At 37.8% G+C, this 20,109-nt stretch overlaps 1 protein-coding gene across 2 annotated transcripts in view; it reads left to right on the top strand.

The window, feature by feature from the left end:
• Positions 1 to 8,316: 8,316 nt before the first annotated feature.
• PDGFD (platelet derived growth factor D) overlaps positions 8,317 to 20,109 on the top strand; it is a 235,907-nt gene continuing 224,114 nt past the window's right edge. For both annotated transcript variants that reach the window (XM_060157930.1, XM_060157928.1), the window contains exon 1: positions 8,317 to 8,635. In XM_060157930.1, coding sequence (XP_060013913.1) covers positions 8,512 to 8,635 — 124 coding nt within the window. In that variant the 5' untranslated portion in view covers positions 8,317 to 8,511. The remainder of the gene's footprint in view (positions 8,636 to 20,109) is intronic.

Below are 20,109 nucleotides of genomic sequence, written 5' to 3'. Positions count from 1 at the left end.
TCCTAGGCCAAACAACTAGCAAGACAGGAACACAACCCCACCCATTAGCAGAGAGGCTGCCTAAAATCATAATAAGTCCACAGACACCCCAAAACACACCATCAGACATGGACCTGCCCACCAGAAAGACAAGATCCAGCCTCATCCACCAGAACACAGGCACTAGTCCCCTCCACCAGGAGGCCTACACAACCCACTGAACCAACTTTAGCCCCTGGGACAGACACCAAAAACAAGGGGAACTACGAGCCTGCAGCCTGCAAAAAGGAAACCCCAAACACAGTAAGATAAGCAAAATGAGAAGACAGAAAAACACACAGCAGATGAAGGAGTAAGATAAAAACCCACCAGACCTAACAAATGAAGGGGAAATAGGCAGGCTACCTGAAAAAGAATTCAGAATAATGATAGTAAAGATGATACAAAATCTTGGGAATAGAATAGACAAAATGGAAGAAACATTTAACAAGGACCTAGAAGAACTAAAGATGAAACAAACAACAATGAACAACACAATAAATGAAATAAAAAATACTCTAGATGGGATCAGTAGCAGAATAACTGAGGCAGAAGAACAGATAAGTGACCTGGAAGATATAATAGTGGAAATAATTACTGCAGAGCAGAATAAAGAAAAAACAATGAAAAGAACTGAGGACAGTCTCAGAGACCTCTGGGACAACAATAAATGCACCAACATTTGAATTATAGGGGTTCGAGAAGAATAAGAGAAAAAGAAGGGGACTGAGAAAATATTTGAAGAGATTATAGTTGAAAACTTCCCTAATATGGGAAAGGAAATAATTAATCAAGTCCAGGAAGCACAGAGAGTCCCATACAGGATAAATCCAATGAGAAATACGCCGAGACACATATTAATCAAACTGTCAAAAATTAAATACAAAGAAAGCATATTAAAAGCAGCAAGGGAAAAACAACAAATAATACACAAGGGAATCCCCATAAGGTTAACAGCTGATCTTTCAGCAGAAACTCTGCAAGCCAGAAGGGACTGGCAGGACATATTTAAAGTGATGAAGGAGAAAAAGCTGCAACCAAGATTACTCTCCCCAGCAAGAATCTCATTCAGATTTGATGGAGAAATTAAAACCTTTACAGACAAGCAAAAGCTGAGAGAGTTCAGCACCACCAAACCAGCTTTACAACAACTGCTAAAGGAACTTTTCTAGGCAAGAAACAGAAGAGAAGGAAAAGACCTACAATAATGAACCCAAAACAATTAAGAAAATGGGAACAGGAACTACATATCAATAATTACCTTAAATGTAAATGGACTAAATGCTCCCACCAAAAGACACAGATTGGCTGAATGGATACACAAACAAGACCCATATATATGCTGCCTACAAGAGACCCACTTCAGACCAAAAGACACATACAGACTGAAAGTAAGGGGATGGAAACAGATATTCCATGCAAATGGAAACCAAAAGAAAGCTGGAGTAGCAATTCTCATATCAGACAAAATAGACTTTAAAATAAAGACTATTAGAATAGACAAAGAAGGACACTACATAGTGATCAAGGGATCGATCCAAGAAGAACATATAACAACTGTAAATATTTATGCACCCAACATAGGAGCACCTCAATACATAAGGCAAATACTAACAGTCATAAAAGGGGAAACCAACAGTAACACATTCATAGTAGGGGACTTTAACACCCCACTTTCACCAATGGACAGACCATCCAAAATGAAAATAAATAAGGAAACACAAGCTTTAAATGATACATTAAACAAGATGGACTTATTGATATTTATAGGACATTCCATCCAAAAACAACAGAATACACATTTTTCTCAAGTGCTCATGGAACATTCTCCAGGATAGGTCATATCTTGTGTCACAAATCAAGCCTTGGTAAATTTAACAAAATCGAAATTGTATCAAGTATCTTTTCCGAATACAATTCTATGAGACTACATATCAATTACAGGAAAAGATCTGTAAAAAATACAAACACATGGAGGCTAAACAATACACTACATAATAACGAAGTGATCACTGAAGAAATCAAAGAGGAAATCAAAAAATTACTAGACAAATGACAATGGAGACACGATGACCCTAAATCTATGGGATGCAGCAATAGCAGTTCTAAGAGGGAAGTTTATAGCAATAGAATCCTACCTTAAGAAACAGAAAACATCTCGAATAAACAACCTAACCTTGCACCTAAAGCATTTAGAGAAAGAAGAACAAAAAAACGTCAAAGTTAGCAGAAGGGAAGAAATCATAAAAATCAGATCAGAAATAAATGAAAAAGAAATGAAGGAAATGATAGCAAAGGTCAATAAAAGTAAAACCTGGTTCTTTGAGAAGATAAACAAAATTGATAAACCATTAGCCAGACTCATCAAGAAAAAAAGGGAGAAGACTCAAATCAATAGAATTAGAAATGAAAAAGGAGAAGTTACAACTGACACTGCAGAAATACAAAAGATCATGAGAGATTACTACAAGCAACTCTATGCCAATAAAGTGGACAACCTGGAATAAATGGACAAATTCTTAGAAATGCTCAACCTGCCAAGACTGAATCAGGAAGAAATATAAAATATGTACCAACCAATCACAAGCACTGAAATTGAAAGTGTGATTAGAAATCTTCCAACAAACAAAAGCCCAGGACCAGATGGCTTCACAGGCAAATTCTATCAAACATTTAGAGAAGAGCTAACATCTATCCTTCTCAAACTCTTCCAAAATATAGCAGAGGGAGGAACACTCCCAAACTCATTCTATGAGGCCACCATCACCCTGATACCAAAATCAGTCAAGGATGTCACAAAGATAGAAAACTACAGGCCAATATCACTGATGAACATAGATGCAAAAATCCTCAACAAAATACTAGCAAACAGAATCCAACAGCACATTAAAAGGATCATACACCATGATCAAGTGGGGTTTATTCCAGGAATGCAAGGATTCTTCAATATATGCAAATCAATCAGTGTGATAAGCCATATTAACAAATTGAAAGAGAAAAACCATATGATCATCTCAATAGATGCAGAGAAAGCTTTTGACAATATTCAACACCAATTTATGATAAAAACCCTGCAGAAAGTAGGCATACAGGGAACTTTCCTCAACATAATAAAGGCCATAGATGACAAACCCACAGCCAACATCGTCCTTAATGGTGAAAAACTGAAAGCATTTCCACCAAGATCAGGAACAAGACAAGGTTGCCTATTCTCACCACTCTTATTCAATATAGTTTTGGAAGTTTTAGCCACAGCAATCAGAGAAGAAAAGGAAATAAAAGGAATCAAAATGGGAAAGCAAGAAGTAAAGCTGTCACTGTTTGCAGATGACATGATACTATACATAGAGAATCCTAAAGATGCTACCAGAAAACTACTAGAGCTAATCAATGAATTTGGTAAAGTTGCAGGATACAAAATTAATGCACAGAAATCTCTGGCATTCCTATACACTAATGATGAAAAATCTGAAAGTGAAATCAAGAAAACACTCCCATTTACCATTGCAACAAAAAGAATAAAATATCTAGGAATAAACCTACCTAAGGAGACAAAAGACCTGTATGCAGAAAATTTTAAGACACTGATGAAAGAAATTAAAGATGATAAAATAGATGGAGAGATATACCATGTTCCTGGATTGGAAGAATCAACACTGTGAAAATGACTCTACTACCCAAAGCAATCTACAGATTCAGTGCAATCCCTATCAAACTACCACTGGCATTTTTCACAGAACTAGAACAAAAAATTTCACAATTTGTACGGAAACACAAAAGACCCCGAATAGCCAAAGCTATCTTGAGAACGAAAAACGGGGCTGGAGGAATCAGGCTCCCTGATTTCAGACTATATTACAAAGCTACAGTAATCAAGAGAGTATGGTACTGGCACAAAAACAGAAATATAGATCAATGGAACAGGATAGAAAGCCCAGAGATAAACCCATGCACATATGGTCACCTTATCTTTGATAAAGGAGGCAGGAATGTACAGTGGAGAAAGGACAGCCTCTTCAATAAGTGGTGTGGGAAAACTGGACAGGTACATGTAAAAGTATGACATTAGATCACTCCCTAACACCATACACAAAAATAAGCTCAAAATGGATTAAAGATCGAAATGTAAGGCCAGAAACTATCAAACTGTTAGAGGAAAATATAGGCAGGACACTCTATGACATAAATAACAGCAAGATCCTTTTTGACCCACCTCCTACAGAAATGGAAATAAAAACAGAAATAAACAAATGGGACCTAATGAAACTTCAAAGCTTTTGCACAGCAAAGAAAACCATAAAGAAGATCAAAAGACGGCCCTCAGAATGCGAGAAAATATTTGCAAATGAAGCAACTGACAAAGGATTAATCTCCCAGGTTTACAAGCAGCTCATGCAGCTCAGTAAGAAAAAAACAAACAACCCAATCCAAAAATGGGCAGAAGGTCTAAATAGACCTTTCTCCAAAGAAGATATACAGATTGCCAACAAACACATGAAAGAATGCTCAACATCACTAATCATTAGAGAAATGCAAATCAAAACTACAACGAGGTATCACCTCACATCAGTCAGAATGGCCATCAACAAAAAATCTACAAACAATAAACACTGTGGAGGGTGTGGAGAAAAGGGAATCCTGTTGCACTGTTGGTGAGAATGTAAATTGATACAGCCACTATGGAGAACAGTATGGAGGTTCCTTAAAAAACTAAAATTAGAGCTACCATACTACCCAGCAATCCCACTACTGGGCATATACCGTGAGAAAACCATAATTTAAAAAGAGTCATGTACCACAATATTCATTGCAGCTTTATTTACAATAGCCAGGAGATGGCAGCAACCTAAGTGTCCATTGACAGATGAATGGATAAAGAATATGTGGCACATATATACAATGGACTATTATTCAGCCATAAAAAGGAATGATACTGAGTTATTTGTAATGAGTGGATGGTCCTAGAGTCTGTCATACAGAGTGAAGTAAGTCAGAAAGAGAAAAACAAATACCATATGCTAACACATATACATGGAGTCTAAAAAAAAAAGTGGTTATGAAGAACCTAGAGGCAGGATGGAATTAAAGACGCAGACCTACTAGAGAATGGACTTGAGGACACGGGGAGGGGGAAGGGTAAGCTGGACAAAGTGAGAGAGTGGCATGGACATGTACACACTACCAAATGTAAAATCGATAGCTAGTGGGAAGGAGCCGCATAGCACAGGGAGATCAGCTCGGTGGTTTGTGACCACCTAGAGGGGTGGTATAGGGAGGGTGGGATAGGGAGGGTGGGAGGGAGGGAGATGCAAGAGATATGAGGATATATGTATATGTATAGCTGATTCAGTTTGTTATAAAGCAGAAACTAACACACCATTGTAAAGCAATTATACTCCAATAAAGATGTTAAAAAAAATGTAGTGGCAAATTCAAGTGTTGGTAAGTTAGTTTGAGATACATGTAAAAAATTAGTTGATACAATCTTATCTATTATCTTGATACCAGACCTTTCCCATTTTCTCAATATATTTTTATTAAACTCTACTCTGTGTACAGTGATACCTTAGTTGATATAATCAACATAATTTATAAGAATTAAGTATTAGGTAATACTGAAAACAAGTTTCTGAACAATTGGTTAGGCTCAGGTGCCTAATTTTTTGGTTTTATAGTTGATTTGGTTTATTTACTGACATTAAAAATGAAGAACATGTTGATTATGTGTGACAACCTTTACTATTCTCAGGTAATTATTTGACATTATGAGTGAATAATACCTTGTGAGAGCACAGTATTAGTATCTTGGACAAAACTACTTTGAGTGCTCTAAATTCAATATTTTATATAAGATATTGAGATAAATAACCTTGCTGAGTATTTCTTTGCTTATAATAACATAAGCCACTTGCACATTTTCTAATATTTCCTATATTCTCATGTCAGGAGTTATGGATGAAATTTAATGAGTGTTTCCAACCACTTTTTAAAAGTGGTATCATATATTTTAATTACCCTACTCCTATCCCACCAATCTTTGACCCTCTTCTCTTATTAATACAGATATATCTTTGTTTATGATCTCTCTCATCCATTAGAATGTATGCTCCAAGGAAGTAGAGATTTTATTTCTCATGTTCACTATTTTATCCCGAGGGTTTTTAGACTAGGCCATGGCAAGAGGGAAAATCTAATGCTTAATTAAAACTTGCTGAGTGACTAAATGATCGAATGCAAGCCCAGGTTTTATGTCCCTCATCGGTGCCTCTTCCAGGGACTGATTATATTTTGAGACCTCTTTTCCCAGTGACTTAGAAACCTTTTGATCAGGTTTGACAGAAATACCTCTTATATCCCTGTGTTTATGTGTGTTTGAAACAAAATAGTCATGAAATAATCTGATAATTAAATTCCTAAGCTACTCTATTTCATCCTATTGATATTTATTTAAAAAATAATGTTGCAGCAGAGGATTTTTAGAGCAGTAAAAATACTCTGTATGATACCACAATGATGAATATGGTATGAATATTGGCAAATATGCAATATTTAATGGCAAATACACCATTTAATATTTGTTGAAACCCACAGAATGTGCAACACCAAGAGTGAGCTAATGTAACCTTTATGTGTACCATATGTAACCAAGAGTGTACCATAAATGCAGGTTCATCAATTGTAACAAATGTACCACTCTGGTGGGGGATTTGATAATGGGGAAGACCATTTATATGTGGGGGCAGAGGGCACATGGGAAATCTCTGGACCTTCATCTCAATTTTGCAGTGAACCTAAAACTGCTCTAAAAAAATAAAGTCAATTAAAAAAAATAATGCTGGTCTTGTAATTTATTTCACAATGCACAAACACGCAGTTTGTAACACTGTTTTAGACAAAAATGCCAAGAGGTAAACCACATTAATTTTTGAATATGTAGAAAGAACACATGTATTAGTCAGCCTTGGATGGTGTAATCTCAAGTCTAAATTTTCCTGAATTTCCTAGGCTTCTCAGGGCTTCCAGCTCTCTCTATATATCATATATAGAGATATTCTCATATCCCAGACTTTCAGGAGCTGAAAGGCCTGAAAGAGACTGGAAAATGTCTCTTCCTTGAGCAGCTGAGAAATTATGTAAATCTGGAGTTGGATTCAGGTACAAACAAAGCAAAATACTAAAGTTATTTCATATAATTCTCACCACAACGATACAAACTAAAGAATGACTACTCACTTTTTTTAAGTAAAGAAACTGGAGCTCAAAAGGTCAAATGACTTAAGGTGACAAAGCTAGTGAGCAGCAGAGTCTTGATTTGCTCCTGTTCCATATATAGTCCCCTACCCCTGGGAGATAGAGGCATGATCTAGAAGTTCTTGGAATCCAGAGGCAGTTCCTCTGGACCTCCGAGCTTCCAGATACTCAGAGTAGGAAGGCCCAAAGTCCTGGATGTTCCCTGCCTCTTTTTGTGGACCATGAATACAACACAATTCCCCTTCAACTTCACCTTTCCTGTCTGTCCTGGCTCAACCTCACCCAACTTCTAGACCCTTCTACTTTTCAGGGGGTGGGGGGGGGACATATACCAACACCCTTGAGGATTTACTGTACACTTGGTCACACGCGCCCCTCATACCTAGGGCCCTGTGAGATAGGAAGGACAGGCTGTGTTTCTCCCTGAGAAATTAACCTTGACTTGGCCAAGGTCACACCTACTGGAGCTCAAAGGAAGCTCAGAAACAAGCTCATTTACTATTGAGCTCTTCCACTTTTTCACTTAGTAAAATCTTGACTGAGTAGAATCTGATCTTGATTATTGTAAACGACAAACTTCCAACTCCAGCCCTCCTCCCCAAACCCCACCATCACCCAAGCAGGAGCCATGTCTTATGGGTGGAGGAGCCCATCACCTCTGTGGAAGTTTGGGGAGTCTACCCTCTTCCACTTCCTCCCGGCCACCCAGTTTCTTGTCCCCCGCTGTCCCTCTGGTCTAACGTCTAGGGTTAAGCCCAGAGTGGTGGGAAGAGCTGCGTCTCACGGTCACACTGGGCGCGCTCAGTGGCAGAGCGGGCTTCGGCTGGACCCGGGCAGCCTTGTGCGCGCGCCGCGGCTGGGAGCCCGAGTGCGCGCAGCTCAGGGGCTGCCGCCGCCGCTGGAGCCGAGGACGCGGCTTCTCTGCTCGCCCGCCCGGGACGCCGCGCCACCCGCCCCCTGCAGCCTGTGTTGCAGCTGCCGGCCACCGGAGGGGGCGAACAAACGTCAACCTGTTGTTTGTCCCGTCACCATTTATCAACTCTCAGCACCACAAGGAAGTGCGGCCGCCACCCGCGCGCGGAAAGTTCAGCATGCAGGAAGTTTGGGGAGAGCTCGGCGACTAGCACGGCGGGGCGGCCCGGGCTAGCGCAGGGCGAGCGTGGGGGCCAGAGCGCGGCGTGGTCCTGGGAGCCTGTCCCGGCTTTTTCTTGGAGCGACGCTGTCCCTAGGTCGCTGATCCCAATGCACCGGCTCATCCTTGTCTACACGCTAGCCTGCTCAAACTTTTGCAGCTACCGGGACACTTCTGCAACTCCGCAGAGCGCATCCATCAAAGCTTTGCGCAACGCCAACCTCAGGCGAGATGGTAAGAGACTCAGGTTTTATTTTTTTTAATTAAGTAATCACGTTTTTTGTTGTCATCATTGTTGTCCCACACCCCTTTTCAGTCTTTCATATGAACCTTGGTTGTGTGTATGGGCGGGTGGGGGGTAGGGGGAAGAGGGGTCGGGTCCTGTCTCCAGTCCCGAGAGAGCCCCTTCTTCCGGAATGGACAGAGGGGTGTGGGATCTGTGCCTGAGGGGATCAGATAGGTCAGGTGGCTCATCTCCCTGATCCTAGAGAAGTCATTCTGGTGTCAAACAATCAACTGATGCTAGGATCCCAGAGTTGAAGAAAGTTGCAGGCTGTGCCGCACCACGGTCAGGCTCTCCACCTTTTGGACTGGAAACACGGATAGCTGGGGCATTTGTGGAGGGACTCAAGAGTGGCTTTCTCTGGGTGATTTATTTTTATTTTTCTTAAGTGTGGGGAGAGGGAATGATTCATTTCAGAGGAAATGATAGCTGGAACAGAGAACTTATTTATGTATAATTTATGTTGAGGAGACTGGTGTGCATACTGCGGTGTGCAGTATGTTGCCCTTTTCATCCCCAGAGTGATTTTTTCCAGTGGACTTCAGCGTGGCTCAGAAACTCAGAGTCTGGGAGAAAATGCCTTTTGGAGTTTTATCTGTATCCCGGGGGACCTGGCTTCTGCTATTAGTTGTCTTGCATAGAATTCTTTCCAACTGTTTGCAAGAAGCAAAGATCTTTAAGCAGCTCTCTTAAGCAAGGTCCCAAGCAGACTTGTTTGTTTTCCTTTACTATGGAGGACACCTGGGTCATTGGATCCCAGCGATTTTAATTGCGTTTATTTACTTTCTGGGCCTCCACCAAGGTCTGAAGTTGATTTATTCCTGAATTCTCAAGTACAGCTGATGTTGCCAATAATTTGCAGCTGTTTCCACCATCTACCTGAACTGACCCATAGGTTTTTGTGTTTGTTTTTTTTTTTCCCTTCATCAAAAATATCTTTCTTTCCTTCTGTTTGATTAAAATGCTAACAGATCTCCTAAGGAGATCACCAAGCTATTCTTAATGGCTTCACTCTTGGAGCTGGCAACATTTGACCTCTGGTAAATTCATATTAGCCTTCTTATTTTCGTATCAGTTTCTCTCTTGGTATGTCCTTAATTTGGACATCACTGAAAAGCTTCTGTGCTTTGAAACAAGCAAACAAAAACCTTATTATATTTTCTGATGGCAAGTATGCTGTGTATTTCAGTGTGCTAAAGTCATCTGAAGCGGAGGGGGTATAGGGAAGCCACAGAGTAACCTCCAGGCAGAAGGTCACCCTGTATTTATAGAATTACCTTATCACAGTATTTTGTGTAAAATATGCTAGCAGTGCATTTTTGATAACGCTTCATCTTAGTGTAAGCACAAAATTTTCTTACTAATTAAAAAAAAAGGTTTAGGCTCAAGACTAAACTTTTATAGCTTTGTTTCACTCATTAATGTTTCCACCAGGGACAATCTTCTACTCATTGAGTTTTTAGAGATGTTAATGTTTGCACTTAATGTGCCCTTTCAGCTACATAGAGTAAAATGCCATTTATAATTTGCATGACTTCATAGCCATAATTTTGTAATCCTTAGCTTCCCAAGTATGAGTTACAAGAAATCAAGGACAGAAAATGAAAAATATGTAACCATTGCCCATTAACCCAAGATTCTGACTAAAACCAAGTCACGCAGCTCATATCTCTGTTTTTTGGAAAAGAATAATCTCATTTTACTTTTTGCTGTTAAAACTCCGTACATCTATCTAGTCTATACGAGAAGTGCTAATACTTTATTTTATTAAAATTTGAAAACTACCCTGGATTTATTTCTTCATATTTTAGCGAGAGCTGTTTTGCAGTTACAGCACACATACACACACACACTTTGATTAGTTCAGATTGCTCAGTACTTAACTCAGTGTCAATCTCATTTATAAATAAGGCTAGGGAAAGGGGGAAAGGTAGTTGGATTAAAAGAAAATTGTTGTATACAGAGTAAAAATAATTAACACTCATAATGAACTTTTAGTTGGGGGAATTTTCAAAAGGCAGCTTATTCTTGTTATAGAGAGACATTCTCAAAAAAAAGGTAATATTGCCCCAAAGGAAAGCAGTTAGATCTTAGGAGGTGAAAAAAAGTCTTAGAAATTACAATGGTTTGTGGTCCTCCAAAGGGTCAGTACATATAAACAGATATATAGTACATTTGTAGTATTAGCAATTCATAGGGAGCAGATGTGATTAGAAAAAAAAAGAATGTCTAAAAAGGCTTCTTAACCAGGGGAGTGATGATATGAAGAAAAGATTGAGAAACACTGTTGTAGAGTTTTGGTGAGAGAGTAAGAATAAAGGGTCTTTGAAAAAGTTTAGACAGCCACTGGGAAATTTTAATGGCAACAATTGAGCTGATGAGAGAAAGTAATAACTTATTAAATTAAACCCTTGTTCTGATTCCAGACATTTTAAACTTGCTCTCTCAAAGTTCCTTAATGGCTCAATAAAGGGGACAATACTCTTGATCCGATTAAGACAGGGTATAAGTTTGTGGAGGACATAAACAGAGAATACAATAAGGAGAAGATAGAAGATAAAAGTTTCCAAACATTAATTTAGGGTCCTTAGAAGACCTGGCCCTCAGATTACAAATTATAGGAAATCTAACAAAAGATTAGATATGGCCCTTACTAGGGGTTTCAAAACCGTTATCTAATGATGGAACTGTCTTTACACTTGAGGGCCATCGTTTTGTCTCTGCTGACCCTGTTAGCTGCTACCTAATGTTGGGGTTAAGAAAGGAAGAATGATGACAGACATCCCCTGTTCTTGGCATGAGGTATGTTGGATCCTATCCAGCCTGATACAGAATCTTGTTTTTTGGTCTCCCAGTACCTAATAGCTCCAGGTAACTGAAGTAGTTAAGAAATGAATTGGAGATAAAGTGTGAAGGTTGGTAAATGATGGTCTCCTTCTACCCAGTGTAGGAAGCTGCTCTGTTGCAGTCTCCTGGCCTTTCAGAAATCTTCATCACATTATGTTCTTGTTCTAAAAGGGATGTCTGTAGAGCCCTTGCCAGCACTTGCAGAATGACAAAAGGTGACCCAAGGAAGAGGGTGGTTGAATTTGGTCCCTGTCTCCAGGAGGAAACTAATAGGTTCTATAGCTAAGAAGAATTAAAATATAACAGTTTGCAGTGCTTGAGTATTTATGCTTCCTTATATCATATTTGTTATTCTTTCTCAAACTGATTTACTTTTGAAACCCATTCCTGATCCAACTCTTAGCACAGAGAAAATCTTCCTTTAGCAATAGCATCTACATATTTTTATTTTAGTGCCTGTGCAGTTGGTGCTTTTGTTATAATAACTGGACACAACTGGTGTTTCTCAGAGTGTGAATCAAGAAGTGTGAAGGTAGCAATTAACTGACAGTATTGCTTACTTATTTTTAAATCTAACTAGATAGAACTTCCTGCTTATGGAGTTAAGATTACAGATGCACTCTTCATTTTCTTGACCCTTTTTTGCTTTCAGAAAGTACAGGTGTTGGTGATAAATGATTCTGAATATAGTTCTGTTTGGTTGTTTAGTATGCCAGGACTTGAATTGTCTATTGTCTATTATCATTATCTTATGATTGGTCTGCAATTTTAGTAATTGTGGTCTGAGATTCTCTTTTAAGTGGTCAAGCTTATTTCTTAAATAACATCAGTTTCTATTGTCCTCATTGATGACAGCACACCGACTTTGGTGCAAAGATCAGAACTTAAAGGAAAGGCAAAAAAAAAAACCAGAGGGTAATTTAAACAAATTAATTCTAAAGTGTCTGAAAGCTGAGAATCACATTAGTGTCTAAATCTGAGGTTCTTCTGTATTTATATTTTTCTGTTCAACTCTAAGTGTATTAAGGCTACAGAGCGTAATGGAGATTACATATTTTGAATGCAACATGGCTTTGACTTGCCACCATAGTTTATATTACTCAATAGAGGTTCTTTTAAAGAGGTGAGTTTAGCCAGATATCTCCACAGCGTATAGTGGAAGATGCCATAAGGTTGTGAGTTATACTAATAACCATTGTGTGTTCATTGAATGACAGTGATTTTTGAATACAGGATTTTTCCCTTTCAGCAAATGAAAGCAAACCTTTATTATTTTAGTACCATAGGGTCAAACAATGGAGCAATGTCCCCAGAGCCACTTACATGGGACTCCTGAGCATGTGTGGTCTCAGAGAATCCCATCATTCTGAGAGTCTGGAGGATATAGACATTTATGTCTCTGTCCTTGAGAGCTGAGTCATGATGCAAATCATCTTCCTTCTGGAACTTACAAACTTTCTTTGCTGAAATATGATTATTGTAAAAAGGCACTAGCTAATCATTTTAATAAAATTCTTCCTGTATTAAAATAGGAGCCTAGTTCAAAATTTCTATATTTAAAGTGCCCAGTGCCTGGATATCACTGAGGTCCCCTCACCCTGGAAGCCCCTCTGCAGCACAGCATGCCAGATATTGGATTTTATTAACTGGATCTGAGATCTCATTAGGGTAATGTAAATCACAAAGGTAACCTGGTTAGTGTTTGGCAACATTTTAAGTTATTTCAAACTTTTTCATTTCAGAATTTATGCAATTTTAAAAGGGACATTTTTATATAACTTTTACGTGAAGGACAGTTTCAGCAAAAAGCTACAGGGGGATGATATACAGTAGCAAAAGGAAAGAATACAAGAAAAATGCTTCAGCAAAAATGTTCTGACTCCCCATATAGTATTTTAGGACCAAATGTAAGTCCTAAATAAAGGAATAAGCCCGTGAGACACTGAAGTGCAAAAGTGCACAGACAGGAAGAAATATTTTCTTCCAAGAATTTTTTTTTCAGAATAAGAATGAAGCGTGCCTTGTTTCTTACAAGCATTGATGATGAATATAGTAATATATCTTTGCTCTTCACCCTGATATGCTGACATTCATTTATTAGCTTTAATTTTTATAGATTAATACTGTGTTTTTTTGTGATTTGTGTCCTGTGCAGACAGGGAGGTCATAGCACATGAGCTGTTCTTCATTATGAAGAGTGATCTTGTCCCAAGTTTGGGGTTTTTTACTTGAGCACTTTTTGTAGAGTGTTTATAAAGACGGACAGTTTTGGGTGCCGTGCTTTGTCTATAAATATGAGCCAAACGTGATTTGAAACCTTGTATGTTAGGACTCTTGATTTTTGAAATTTGAAATCTAGCATACCTTCTTTGGACTGAGGGAGCTCAGTGACAGTTCTTGAGTGTGGGCTCTGAGAATGGGTTGAATATGCTGTGTTAGTTTTGAACAAGTCATTTCAGATCCAATGTGAGAATCTGCTGCTAAGCTCTGCATTTTGCTGAAACCTTTAATAAGCTATATAGTAAGAGCCTACTTTTACAGAATTTCACTATTCAACAGCTTCAACTATGTAAAACACAACCAAATGAACTAATATACGTGCAACAGACCCACTTAAAGGCCAAATCAGTGTCGCAACGTGTATAAATGAGGTCATAAAGTTCCTGTGGTAGACACTTATATACTCTTTTCCTTTACTTTCCATGTAGCTCTACCTCACTTGCATATGTGGTTTCCCTGTCCACAGCACAGCAAGAGCATGGTGTTAGAATAGAGAACAGTACTGGTTCGATATATTCACACTATCAGCATTGAGAAGTGACAGCTAGTAGTTTTCCTGCTTCCTCTTACTTTTTTTTCAGGCTTAGGCTTCTTATTGAAACAGGTGAGAATAGTTCCAGCTTGCAATGGACTGAATATTTATTTGTGTCCCCCCAAAATTTGTATGTCAAAATCCCAACCCCCAGTGTGATGATCTTAGGAAGTGGAGCCCTTAGAAGTTGATTAGAATCATGAGAGCAGGGCCCTCATGAATGAGATTAGCGCCCTCATAAAAGAGACCCCAAAGATATCCTCACCTCTTCCACCACATGAGGAGACAGCAGAAAAACATGGAATCTGCTGGACTTCCCAGCCTCTCAGACTATAAGAAATGCATATCAGTAGTTTTAAGCCACTCAATCTGTAGAAGTTTGTTATAGCAGCCCAAATGGACTATAATCTCTTTCTGTATGTCACCGGGGAAGTACTATATTACAGCCCAGTAAAATTGATGATTTTAGAGGATGTTCTTGAGTCATAAAGGAAAGTTTAGATTGTATGTTTAATAGGTTTACCAGGATCATAAACTGGAAGTGGTATTAGCTTATGTATATATGGATTTCAACCAGAAAATTGACAGTGCTTACTATGACAACCTTATGGAAAAGAACAATTATAGTCTGGATAATAATGGACTGTTATTATCATTCTTTTAGTGATAACTAATAGATTTGTGTTAGCCAGGAGGGAGGTGAACAGTAATTTTTATCTGCATTTTGGATTAGACCCTATTGGGTTCAGGATTCTGAATAACTTGAATGAAGACACAGAAAACACATTTACTTGCATATTTTATCTGGAAAAAATAGTTAACAGGTTGAATTAGATAGAGTTTGGCTGATTTTTTCTATAAAGGGCCAGATAGTAAATATTTTAGGCTTTCCTAAAGTCATGAGGTCTCTGTTGCAACTATTCAACTCTGCCATTATAGCAAGAGAGCAGCCATAGGAATTCCATAAATGAATGTGTGTGGCTGAGTTCCAATAAAACTTTATTTACATAAACAGGCAGTGGGCCTGCAGGCTGTAGTTTGCTGACTGCTGAATTAGAGAATCTACATACTCTTAGGTCGAAATGATGGGCTGATCCTATCAAAATGAAATTCAGCAGGGATAAATGCAAAATCTAGCTCTTTGGTTAGAAAATAAAAACAACTGCATAATTACAGAATGGAATAACTTGAATTAATTTCAGTTTATGCTATGCTAGATAGATAGAATGATAGATAGATAGATAGAGATATGTCTATATCTTTATCTTCTAACTGGTTTAGTTGAACACAGCTTATGCTTCAACAAATGATGTAGTTGCTAAACAACAACAACAGTGTAAAACTGGTATTAGTGTTAATACTATGTCGGGATCAGGGAGGCAGCAGTGCTCTTATAAATTAGACTCTGTTCAGTCATGCATGAGGGTGTTGTGCTCTTGGTCTCTCTCCTGTGCAGGATTCTGCCTCTTTCTGACTCCTTCAAACCCATGCCCTAAACCCACAGACTTTACTACTCTCCTGTATTTAAACTTCCCTTCTTATTGTCTCCATCCTGTTAGCCCACACATATGTTTAAGTGTCTTTGCATTCTCCCACAACATATATAAGTTGTTTTAATGTTTTTCTTCACTTTAGCACCGTATAATCTTCTTCAGTCTCACCGTGCCTTACTGTCTCTACTTCTTGTTTCCCTTACCCATTGCAGTTTGAAGTCATCCCTACCACTCTGGGTGAGGTCAATGTGATCTGTAGCCTCCTTTATGATCATTCTTGAAATGATCTCTTCCTTTGGTTTGACACTACCCCTCCTTTTCCTTAACTATTCCTAAATGTAAGTTTGAAATGGTGATAGAAATAAAGCCAGAATTAACACAGTACTTATTTTAGGTTGTTTGGAGAAACAAGATTAGAAAAGGCTTAAAAAGTGTATCTTATGTTTTGTTCTGTCCCTGTAACCATTATAAATAGTGAAAGTAGTGGGGAAAATCTTAGAATATAATTGGGATCTTGTTAATATAAAAAGAAACTTTTAAAGTTAAAAAATAATGTCATATTATAACCTATCAAGCTCTACAATTGAAGCATTTTGGAGGTAGATATGTACATATACATTATATAAACTTATAATATTTAAAAAACAGAATACTTATACTATAGAAATATGACATTGAATAACCACATAGAAATTTTCCCTTATATCATTGAGTGTTCTTTTACTTATTTATTTTTTTGTCTCCTTGGCTGAGTCTTCATCTTCCTGTCTGCCCTTAAGGCTCTGGCCTTAGCCTTATCTTCTCACTTTTCCTCATTGTTAGTCTCAAGAGGATCTTAGTTTTTTCCAAAGTGTCAATTGCTACTTATATGTGAATGATGTGTAAATCTATTTTTACTGATTCTGCTGTTTATTGAACTTTTGATCTGTCTTTATATTCCACTTCTTGAGGTCTGCAATGGGTGATCCCACTGACACTTAAAGGAAATGCTCCAATTCAGTAGGCCTCAGAGTGAAATTATCAGTTTTTTAAAATATTGGGTTATTCATCCAATGGTGAATTCCTTAGCAGTATTAATCCTTTTGTTGTTTTTCTTCCAGACACATCATAATTGTTTTTGAATGAACTATTGAGTGAATGTGCTGACCAGGTATCACATTTTAGACAGGAATTGCACCACCCTATGTAGACTTTTCTGACTCCCAATTCTCTCTAGGTAGAATTGGCTACTCCTTTGTTTTCCCAATTTTTCCATGGTACTTATTTATTTACAAATCTGCCATCTGTTGATGTGAGCATACTTGTTATATTTAATGAAGCTGTGCACCTCTATCTGTTTCATTGCCTGGCACGTAGGACTTCTCAATAAGGTTTGAAGAGTCAGTAAATCAACCAATCACTGTCTTCTGTTTATGACTGATATTTGGGCCACATGAGCCCTATCATATTGTAAATGAATGGGAGCAAGGACGTTTAAACTCTGAAGCTAGGGTGACTGTAAGGTTTCTGTTAATTGTCTGGATGGCTGTTTGTATTATTGAACAGGATAAGGATTAGAAGAGGAAGAACAGGTGAGGGAAAGTCATGAAGGTAGAAAATTAATTTGTGGATACTTTAAGCTTTAGGAGCTTGTACAATATCCATGTGGATGAAATCTAGAGGAGGGAGGTATTAGAGAAGCACTCATTTGCATGAAATGCATGCACAGTGAACATGAAGTAATCAACTATGTACTATCATGTTTTTAAAGTAAGTGGTTGAAGTGAGAGAGTGGCATGGACACATATACACTACCAAATGTAAAATAGCTAGCTAGTGGGAAGCAGCCACATAGCACAGGGAGATCAGCTCGGTGCTTTGTGACCACCTAGAGGGGTGGGATAGGGATGGTGGGAGGGAGACGCAAGAGGGAGGAGATATGAGGATATATGTATACATATAGCTGATTCACTTCATTATAAAGCAGAAACTAACACACCATTGTGAAGCAATTATACGCCAATAAGGATGTTTAAAAAAAAAAGGATGTGGAGAAAAGGGAACCCTTGTACACTGTTGGTGGGAATGTAAATTGGTGCAGCCACTGTGGGAAAACAGTATGGAGGATGCTCAAAAAACTAAAAATAGAACTACCATATGACTCAGCAATTCCACTCCTGGGTTTATATCTGAAAAAAACACCAATACTAATTCAAAAAGATACATGCACCCCATTGTTCATAGCAGCATTATTTACAATTGCAAAGATATGGCAACAACCTAAGTGTCTATCAACACATAAATGGATAAAGAAGATGTGGTGTATGTGTATAGTGGAATACTACTCAGCCATAAGAAAGAACGAAAATTTGCCATTTGCAGCAACATGGATGGACTGGGAGGGCATTATGCTAAGTGAAATTAAGTCAGACAGAGAAAGATAAATACTGTATGATACCACTTATATGTGGAATCTAAAAAATACAACAAACTAGTGAATATAACAAAAAAGAAGCAGACTCACAGAGATAGAGAACAAACTAATGGTTACCAGGGAAAGAGGGAGAGGCAATATAAGGGTGGGGGAGTGGGAGGTACAAACTATTGGGTGTAAGATAGGCTGAAGGATGTATGCACAAGATGGGGAATATAGCCAATATTTTGTAATAACTGTAAATGGAAAGTAACCTTCAAAAATTGCATAAAAAATTAAAAAAAAATAAAGTGGTATTCATGATTGTGGGTGTATAATACTAATAGCTGATATTCCTAGAGTTCTTATAACATGACAAAGTACTTTCATAGCCATTATAGACAGTGGCTTGGTGTGAAGAATTGGTCCTTTCCAAATGACTTTGTTGAAAATTTCAAGATCACATATACTTTTAGACTGCTCCCTTAGGCATAAGCATGACACTTTGGGGTTAATTTTGGACTAATATCAATGAAATGTGGAGAATTTTCAACTGTTTCTCCCCCACGCAACCCCCACCTCCCAAGAAAAAACCTCACACATACTCTGACTAGAATCAATCCTTTTTGGTATACCTTTCCTTTCCAGAATTAGTATTTGAGTACTTTTACGTGAAGTTCCCGCTACTTAATAAAGTTCAAAAGAAAGAAGAAGAAATAAATTAAGGATCATGAAACAAGTCTTAAGGTTCAGTCAGGATGATTGACTATGGAAAGCTAAGGAAAGAGTAATGCATCTCCATTTTGTTTAAAGATTTATCTACAGAGAGAGAACATGTTCATGCTATTTTACTGAGGATTAAATAAGAGAGTTGCTATTGAATGGAATAAAAAAAGTATACATTTCCTATGAAAACAAAAAGTCCATAGATGAAGTTGCTAAACATGGAATTAAAAGATTTTTAGATAGTTGCTAATTTAAAAAAAAAAAAAGAGAGAGAGAGAGAGAGATGGTGTGAGAGCTATTTGGAATTTAGTTTAAGTACAGCATATGCGGAGATTATTTAAATACCCCAGGAAGAGCCACTGTGGCTTTATATTATTTTCATTCAATTCTTTAGTTTACTACTTTTCACCAGACCCAACTGCAATAAACATAAACACTACTCATTTGTTCAAAAAGTATTTATTGAGTACTGACTACATGCAAATCTCTGGATGAAGCACTGAGGCAGAAACAGTTAAACGTAGGGCACACTCTCTACTCTGTTAAAGCTTATACTTCAGTTGATGAGATAAAGTATTCATGGGAATAAACAAAGGGCAAGACAGGGCCATCTGTGTGCCACCATCATGTTACTTTGTTGTTGTTGTTTTTTAAATACTCTGTCCTGTTGAGCAAATTTTAACCGTAAATCATCTATCCTAATATTTAGTTCAGAAAAAAATGATATTGATTAAACTGTTGTTGAGCACAGTACTGTTTGAGGATTGAAAGACAAATTCTTTATTGGTTATTACTATTACTATTATATCAATTAAGATTTGAGCAGAAAAGTAACTTTTAATTGTAGAACTGGGAGTCATACATTCTTGGTTTTAGATTTTAGGCTAAATATTTCTGAACCATAAAAACAAATATAGGGGCTCACTTACCTACCCAGGAAGACTTAACTTTTTAACATGTGATATGCACTATGATTATTTGACCACTGGATGGCAGCAGAAAAAAGACAGCTTTGTGCATACTATTTTTTTTTTTTACTCCCTCTCTTGGTTGGGCATGTCAGTTCAGCTAGGGAAATTTCATATTTTCCAAATACATTGAAAAGAATAAACTACAAATCATGGTAATCTGTCATTAATATATAACTATTATAGT

The sequence above is a fragment of the Lagenorhynchus albirostris genome, chromosome 9, assembly GCF_949774975.1.
Source record: "Lagenorhynchus albirostris chromosome 9, mLagAlb1.1, whole genome shotgun sequence".
NCBI classification, from domain to species: Eukaryota; Metazoa; Chordata; class Mammalia; order Artiodactyla; family Delphinidae; genus Lagenorhynchus; species Lagenorhynchus albirostris.
Note: the sequence above shows the minus strand (reverse complement) of the source record. Positions and strands in the feature narration are given on the sequence as shown.